General features: G+C 38.1%; 1 protein-coding gene across 1 annotated transcript; it reads right to left on the bottom strand.

The window, feature by feature from the left end:
* Positions 1–870: 870 nt before the first annotated feature.
* Positions 871–8429, bottom strand: LOC104244550 (protein DAMAGED DNA-BINDING 2). The gene is made up of 11 exons (XM_009799997.2): positions 8057–8429; positions 7877–7967; positions 7486–7613; positions 6722–6844; positions 6522–6610; positions 6279–6399; positions 5627–5718; positions 4107–4236; positions 3691–3939; positions 3380–3576; positions 871–1451 (listed from the first exon to the last, which is right to left on the bottom strand). Exons 1-11 carry the CDS (start codon positions 8273–8275, stop codon positions 1226–1228), a joined length of 1665 nt encoding a protein of 554 aa, XP_009798299.1. The 5' UTR covers positions 8276–8429; the 3' UTR covers positions 871–1225.
* Between the last annotated feature and the right edge of the window lie 267 nt (positions 8430–8696).

The raw sequence follows: 8696 nt of genomic DNA, 5'->3' as shown, positions 1-8696 counted from the left end.
GTTACCTCTCCACGCCTTTTTACATTTAATAAGGTCTTCACTTTAAATTGAAGAGCTATCATCGTAATGTTTTCAGTCCAAATAAAATTTATCTGCGATTTAACTGAAGTCCGAGAGAATTGGCTTCAACTTTTCGCTTGCTGCCATTTTTGTTCTGCCACTTTTTTAAAGTGAGAAAAGGAATTCTGGAGAGGAACAGAGAAAGAGAAAGAGAGAGAGGCTAGAGAGAATTAGCAAGAACAATGAGTGAAATTCACAACTTCTTAGTTGCGCCAAAAACCTGAGAATGAGATCGTCAGAGTACGAGTACAAACATGTAGAGGACCAAGTCCATTTTAAATAAATTTGATATGTATTGTCTTCAAATAAGAATCCAACCATTTTTTCTTTTTAAACTTTGCATCGCATTTCATTCCATACCTATTTTCCCCAGTAAAATTTTTTTTACTTTTTTTCTTTGAGTTGTATATATATAAAGTATATATTTTTTTAATGTTTAGTTAATTTTAATTTGTTGACTTCACCCATAGTACAATTTGAGAAGATGTATTAGGGTGATAGTGATAATTTTCAAAAGATAAACCGAACATTTATGAGTTGACCGTTATCATTGTCGTTTTGGTTGTCGTTAGGAGAACTTCCTATTATCTAACATTGCCATCTCGGAAACTTTTTTTAATTTTTTATTTATGCTTCATGAAAGTTAGCTTGTGCCTTCAAATAAAGCCTCGAGCAATGGAACCTCAAGATTATTATTTTGTTAGACTATTATGGGAGTTATATTGGTTTTTCTTGTTTATTCTTTCCGATATTTTTTGTATACATACGCATGAAATTTTTATTTCCTTCTATGTCGATTACATTTAAAAATGTATTGTTTCTATATTTTTTATATGATCGCGCAAAGCGCGGACAAATTCACTAGCTACATATACGCAAAGGAACCCCAAAAAAGGCCATTTCCAATTCCGACGGATCACATTTGCAGTACTACTTACAGACACTAAATCACCAACCACACACTCTAAACTAATCAAAAACATTAGCTGTTTCGAGGAGCATAGACGGGAATTATACAAACCAAAAGGGGACATGCACAGCAAGATACTGCGTCGTACTCCAACACTACAGCACAGTTAAGACACATTCCTCCCAAATATGAAGCGGGGTTTTCTTGACAGAAATGCACTTAATCGTTGGCAGAGTTGTCATTCGGTTGCAAAAGTTAACGGCTTTTCCGTGAACTATATGAAGACGATTTTAATGGAAGTTTCTTCTGCTTGAGGCCCTTATTCTTGCCTCTAAATATATCATTGTCAGAATCATCATCACTGTTATGATCATGCTTCTTGGTATGTTTCTTACTGGCCTCCCCACATAATAAAATTCTCTTTTCTTCTCTAGGTTGTGCAATGTTAGACAGCTTCTTAGGCCTCCAAATGAAAAGAGATCTGAAATACAAAAATAATCAATAGTACATATTAAATGCTTACTAGAATGAGAAACCGACAGAGGTATATATCACAAGGCAGGCCAAACACACAATCCCTCATATTCCCTTACAAATAGCTAGTGAAATCTAATCCAAATCAAAGTAAACTATGAAAACCGCAGTTAGATTGTTGAAGGGGCTCCTTTTCAAATAACTGACAATGGGATGTCTATTGACAATAGAGCATGCAACTCTGGAAGGATCAATGTGATTGATGGGAAAAGTAATTGTTAGAAACCTTAAATTACGATGTTGGGTGCAAAGTATAATAACAAGATGTGAGAATCTGAAAAGATAATCGGCAACAAATCAACCTTGAATCATGTTCTGCATTAACATGCTTCAAACAGTAGGAAGATTTCAATCAGAGAAAGGGTCAATTTATTGTTGTTTAATTGAGAACAGTCATAATATAATTCTATGTAAGCAAAGTGACATCCTAGAGAAGAGATGCTTGGACGCAAAAGGTGTGTCGGTTCCCTACATTACGGCGATTAAGGACATGTACGATGGGGCTAAGACTCGAGTAAGGACAGTAGGAAGCGACTCTGAGCATTTTCCGGTTGTTATGGGGTTACACCAAGGCTCTGCGCTCAGCCCGTTCTTATTCGCCCTGGTGATGGACGCATTAACACACCATATTCAAGGGGAGGTGCCATGGTGCATGTTATTCGCCGACGACATAGTTCTGATTGATGAGTCGTGAGCCGGTGTTAACGAGAGGCTGGAGGTTTGGAGACAGACTCTTGAGTCTAAGGGTTTCAAGCTGAGCAGGACGAAGACAGAATACCTGGAGTGTAAGTTCAGCGCTGAGACAGGGGAAGTGGGCGTGGATGTGAGGCTTGACTCACAGGTCATCCCAAGTAGAGGCGGCTTCAAGTACCTTGGGTCGGTTATCCGGGGGGAGATCGACGAGGATGTCACATACCGTATTCGGGTAGGATGGATGAAGTGGAGGTTAGCATTTGGAGTTCTGTGTGACAAGAGAGTGCCACCGATACTCAAAGGTAAGCTCTATAAAGCGGTGGTTAGATCGGCCATGATGTACGGGGCTGAATGTTGGCCTGTTAAGAACTCACATATCCAGAAGATGAAAGTGGCAAAAATAAGGATGTTGAGGTAGATGTGCGGGCATACTAGGATGGATAAGATTAGAAATGATGATATTCGGAAGAAGGTGCGCGTGGCTCCCATTGATGACAAGATGCGGGAAGCGAAGCTCAGATGGCTCGGGCATGTATAGAGTAGAATCCCAGATGCTCCGGTAAGGAGGTGTGAGCGGCTGATTGTGGAGGGAATGAGAAGAGGTAAAGTGCGGCCTAAGAAGTATTGGGGAGAGGTGATCAGGCAGGACATGGTGAGGCTTCAGATATCCGAGGACATGGCACTTGATAGTAAGATGTGAAGGTCGAGTATTAAGGTTGTAGGTTAGGAGGTAGTTGAGTCTTGCCTTACTTCGTACCGTTGTTAGACTAGTCTGGTAGGGTTTTTGTCTAAGATAGCTAGTGGCAATATCGCGTCTTATTATTTCGCTTTTCAGTGCCGGACCTATTTACTAGCTATCGCTTTTGCTTTGCATTTTTCTTCTGGATCACATGATATTCCTATTTTTCTTTTGATTTTTGTGGTGATACCGATATTGTCTCCTTTTGTCTTTTTGTCCTCTTGAGCCGAGGGTCTTTCTGAAACAGCCTCTCTACCCTTTGGGGTAGGGGTAAGGTCTGCATACACACTACCCTCCCCACACCCCACTAGTGGGATTTCACTGGGTCGTTGTTGTTGTTGTAAGCAAAGTGGCATCCATATGCCACAAACAACCAAAACAGTACGTTCACTACTTGTCGGTTATCACCGCATAAGACACATAAATATGATCATTGTTCAAACCTTGAACTACCAGATGCCAGAATATCTTCACGTGGATGTAGCTTGTTCACCGGACTAATAGTTGTTATGTTTGGGTCCATGACCTCGGCAACCAACTGCCCAGTACTGATGTTGATAAAGTCAATGGGATGCAAAGCAGCTCCATCATAATTTTCACTAATGTATCGCCCGATGACAACAAGAGACTCTGATGAGTCCTGCACAAAGTAATATTCATTGATATAGACCTGCTCCACTTTTTCTACTTTGAAATCAATCAGGAATTAAATGGTGAATTCTGCAATTATCAAATTAGTTCTGCACATGCTTACCTTTGGATCCCATTCTGCTCGGAATGCTGTAAGATATCGGTTAAAATCGTGACTGTGAACAATTTCTCGGCTTGGATAATCAAGGTTGCCAAAGATTGAATCCCACACACGGATCCGATTATCCAGCGAAGTAGTAAGTATTTTGCTGCCACTTTGTGGAGAAAAATATGCAGAACTAACAACACGTTTATGTTCAAGATTATAAAGAGAAGACCCAGCTTCCAAGTGGCGCATATCCCATATTCGAGCCTGTGGCAACAAAATATTTCACTTGATAAAAAGTATCACCACTGATTTAACGCATATAAAGAAGGAAAAGAGGTATTTTCTGCAACAAGCTCTTATGCTATTTACACGACTCAAAAATGAAAATCAAGTGCCAGATCATATAGACTGATCAAGTAAATGGAACTTACAAAGTGATCATTCCCACAGCTCAGAAATAGATCTGGTTGAAGAGGATTGCAGTTTAGACCAACAACTTTAGTTCCTTTCTTGTGAATCAAAGTAGGTTTGCTTATTATGTTATTGCTCCGCATATCAGCCCTGTACATGTGCACCAAATAAAAACAAATGCAACCAAATACAAAACCATAATGGGATCAAACACATAAAAAGATGGTGTAGGTAGTGGAATACAGTCAACAGCAAAGTCTGTTCTTGCTTTGACAAGCAATGTTGTAGGAAATGGAACAGAAGTTCCATCAATTAGAATCTTTCTTCGAAGCTACCAACTCTCCTCAAACATTTCTACTTTCAATCCTCTAGGCTGAAATTTTACTTAGTCTTCCAGTAAATGTTTTCAAAGTTCAATTGCAAACAATATGCAACTGAAAGATAACAAATTACTTTTGCCAAAGGGCTTGGAATTAAAAGATGAACCACACTGTGCAGATATTCCATGTAAAGGATTCAACACTCAATAGAAGTCTATACATACGAATTTAGCTTAAAACTTGACGTGTCTTATAGCAACCATTTATCTGTAGTTGTTGGTCATTTTAAATACTACTTAATTATTCTATAATATTCACATGAACTGAAAGGACACGACTCTTGATAGGATGGTATGGAGGCCGAGGATTAGGGTATAAGGTTAATAGGTAGTCGAGTATCTCCCTTTGTCTTCCTCAGTTCGTAGCATTAGTGTTAGTTTGTTATCCATTTATTCTTAGATTGCTATTACTACCGTTTATTTGCTACCTTGGTTTCGGTCCTCTTTTTATCTTATTGTTGTTTATACTTGTTGCCACTGCTTTTTATCTTTTCTTTAGCCGAGGGTCTTTCGGAAATAGCCTCTCTGCCTTCCAGGGTAGGGGTAAGGCTGCGTACATCTCACTCTCCCTAGACCCCACTTGTGGAATTCATTGGATTTTTTGTTGTTGTTGTTGTTGTTGTCACATGAACTGAAAATAACTCAGTTCAGAAAGCAACATTCAGCAAAAAAGAAGTGCGGCATTATCATCTTTACCCCATAAGAAAACCTTATCTTTTATCCAGTTCCCATTCATCCCCAGAACCCCCTTACCCTCCCACCCCCACCCCACCCCCCCAAAAAAAATCCTTTCCGCCTCAAATATAGTAAAAGAAAAAGGATTAACATAATTTTTAAGGCTACAGCCCAAATGATAATCAGACTGCACAAAAGTCTGCTTGAATTACTGTGACAGCTAACCTAATGAAAATATCTTTTCAAAGGACAAGTAAACAATCCTTAATAATTTCCAGCTGCCCAGAAAATCAGGTTAAAATTTTCTGTTACGGATATATGAGACATACATTAACCTAATGCACATGACAAAGTATCATCAAACCAGTCATTTTGAGAGATACGAAAAGAGAATTTCATATCTACAAAACTTTTTAGGGAAAGAAATTCTAATCTTCAATACTTGCATAAACATTGACCTCCCCAATAAGTTCAAAAGACACTTACATGTACAGATATCCAAAATTATCAGCAACAAGGACAACACTTTTATCTGAGTTAACATCCAACCCATAAAGCATCCTCCAACGGCTTGGTCCCTACAGAAAAATCATCTGTAACTTAAACTCCAATAGAACCATATAACCACTTCATGATAACCTACTTGTTGGCGTCATGTATTTCAGTCTCCTTTTCTTTGCTATCCCCAACTGAAAGCAATAGTTTCAGTGATGTAATTAGCGAGAACCTAGAATCTCATCAATAGCATTTTTAGAAACACAATCGGTGCATCAAGATGTCGTTTACCTTGACCCACAGTCAGGGAATACACTTAATCTCATGTATTCATCGATTCAAAGTATTCAGCTAAACTACAGGCGAAAACTCAAGCTGATTAAAACAACAAGCCTAACTGGAAACCAAAGAGGAAGACCGAACTTGAGAGTAAAAATGAATCAAATTTGTAAATGTGATAGGTTTTCTGTGTATCAGCAAGGCTGAAATTTCCCGAAATGATTTGTGTCCTTGCAGCTGAAAAGTATCTACACTCCCTAAAAGGGGACACGGTAGTTCAAAAATGTGCCATAGGCTCGTCCAAGCACAATATCAGAAATAACAGATAATCAATTCACACAACAGCTTCTATTTGGAAAATCACCTCCCACCCATTTGGATTAAGGTTCATTAGTGACAAGGAAATCCCAGTCTCCAGGTCAGTGCAACTTATTGTCCCATCTGATGAAGCAGCATAAATTGAACCACCATTTGTCGGGTTGAACCTACACGAGTTAAAATAACTCATTTATTGATTGAGGACATAGTAATGCAGGTGAAATCTATAAGTAGCTGCAAACATTAAAGACTATCAAAAGATGCAACAACAAGAGAGATAAATACTCACTTCATGTTGTTAAGTATACAATTGTGTATGTTCCCATATATTGTCTTTTCATGTACTTTACCAAAATCCCAGATACCAAGTTGCCCTTTCTGTAAAATAAATTAATATTGCATTACCCTCCAGAAATTTATGTGATCCTTGCAACAGTGACCTCAATTCACAGTCACACTTTACAGCTATATCGCAGAAAGAACCCGCACCTTATCACCAGATAAAAGAATATTGTTGTTTGTAGGATGAAACTCCAAGCAAGTGACTCGCCTACTGTGGTACCTGATAACTGCACAGTGGACTTGATCTGGGATCACATAAGCTGGCTTGATCTATTAAAGAAACCAAATCAGCAAAATATGAAGCAGCTTTACTGAAGATACAGATTTTGGACATCTACTACTTGAAGAGAAAATGTTGCACATTAGTAAACAAGAATTTGATTCTTTAAGCTTACAAGGTATAACCATAGACCAAGGTAGAAAATAAATTTCGTGTATGAAAAATAATAACCATGAACACATTGCAAAATAGGAAGTCTAAAGTTAAAAGTTTCTAAATATAGAAAGGTGTATATTTTTTTGGAACAGACTAAAAAGGAAAGAATGCAACAAAAAACGGCACAGAAGGAGTATAAATGAATAGAACCATGATCCAAATGAGACAAAAGTACATCACCGGCAACTAGAATATCAATCTAGTATCTGTAAGATAAGTATATAACCCAAAACAGAAACAGAAACCTTCTAGTCAAACTGTAAAGCTTTCTCACAAACTACTATTATCCATGATTCTCTGAATAATGCCAATAAAGTATGAACATTCATGTCTAATGACAAACAACAATACCTCTAACGTTAATTATATACTACAGGAGATTAGTTTTGAGACACAACATCCAAGATGGAATTATATGTCAGGATAGCATCTCCAATAACTATGGAAATCTTTTGCACAGTAAGAGAAAGCTTACGGGAGGAAGCCGTGGTTGAAGCTGGCGTTGGAAAACAAATTCCAAAGAAGTAGTCGTGTTCTTGCGTGGCGCTGGGACTATTCCATATTCTGTAGCTACTCGGTGAGGGCAAGTCATTGTGGTGTGCCCTTCAACCCCCACCAAAAAAAAAAAAAATAAACAAAACAAAATTTAAGATGTTCGTGTAAAGTATAAAAAGAATCATCAAACAGACAACTATTATATTCAGGAGATATGCAAAGGAATAAATTAGAAAAAATATATTAACATAAGACGAGCAGAAACAGTGATAATATTTTACCAGAACTAACTAGAAAAAGTTACAAAGAGAAAAATACAAGCTACCTAAATACTTGTACACAGAGTCTTAACTAAAAGCTTCAGAAATTACCAGGCATTTTGCAGAGAAAACATGGTTTCATTGGGCAATCAATGTAAGTGGCACCCCTAAACCCTGCTTCATGACCTGTTTTCTTGCAAACCTGGAAAAAAAAAAAGATGAAAATCCCACTATTCCGCACCCCGAAAGAGCATAAATCTGAAAAAGAAGAAAAGGGGGTGGGGTATATACTTTGCAAACTTTCTTGAGAGTAATAGTGATGGGTGTTTTCCCTTTCTTTTTCGACTCCGACGCCTCTTCTTCTATTGTCTCTTCAGGTACAACCACATTAGCTTCTTCTTCTTCTTCTTCTTCTTCAACAGCCTCATCCTCCGACGAGCTTTCCTCGGACTCGGTGTCTCTTTCGATCACCACTTTCGGAAACGAACTTCTTCTGGTTTGTGGAGGCATTTTGGACACAGTTACACTTAGGAGTAGAGATACTGATTTGAATTTGGGGGGCCAGAAAATAGGAATAGAAAGCCAGCGGTTAACCACACCGACTTGTCAAAGGAGGAAATTCGAAGAATTTCAATTACCTAGGTCAGTTGAGGAGTTTTCTGTCTTTTTCCCGACGTTAGTGTTTCTCTTTATTGGCGGGAGGCTACGTCGTCTGCTTTTAGCCGTTAAGGATATCGTTGTACCCCGGAAAAAAAAAAAAAAAAAGATGGATCCGTATTTTATCTGCAGTGAATGATCATTTTTAAATTTGAATATAGCTTAGGGGTATAATTTCTTAACGTACTCCTGTTCATTCCGCTAGTAACAACTAGGGTTCGCAAAATGATTAAAAGAAAAATAATTAACTATTCATATTATCCACTAAAAATAG

This window comes from Nicotiana sylvestris, chromosome 7 (assembly GCF_000393655.2).
Source record: "Nicotiana sylvestris chromosome 7, ASM39365v2, whole genome shotgun sequence".
NCBI classification, from domain to species: Eukaryota; Viridiplantae; Streptophyta; class Magnoliopsida; order Solanales; family Solanaceae; genus Nicotiana; species Nicotiana sylvestris.
The sequence above is the reverse complement of the archived record's forward strand: the minus strand, read 5'-3'. Positions and strand labels throughout refer to the sequence as shown.

Coding starts and splice junctions, on each gene's coding strand:
- LOC104244550 (XM_009799997.2), bottom strand. CDS start 8,275: ATGCCTCCACAAACCAGAAGAAGTTCGTTTCCGAAAGTGGTGATCGAA. Junction 7,968..8,056: donor CTCTCAAGAAAGTTTGCAAA/GTATATACCCCA, acceptor TTTTTTTTCCAG/GTTTGCAAGAAAACAGGTCA. Junction 1,452..3,379: donor CTGGCATCTGGTAGTTCAAG/GTTTGAACAATG, acceptor TTTGTATTTCAG/ATCTCTTTTCATTTGGAGGC.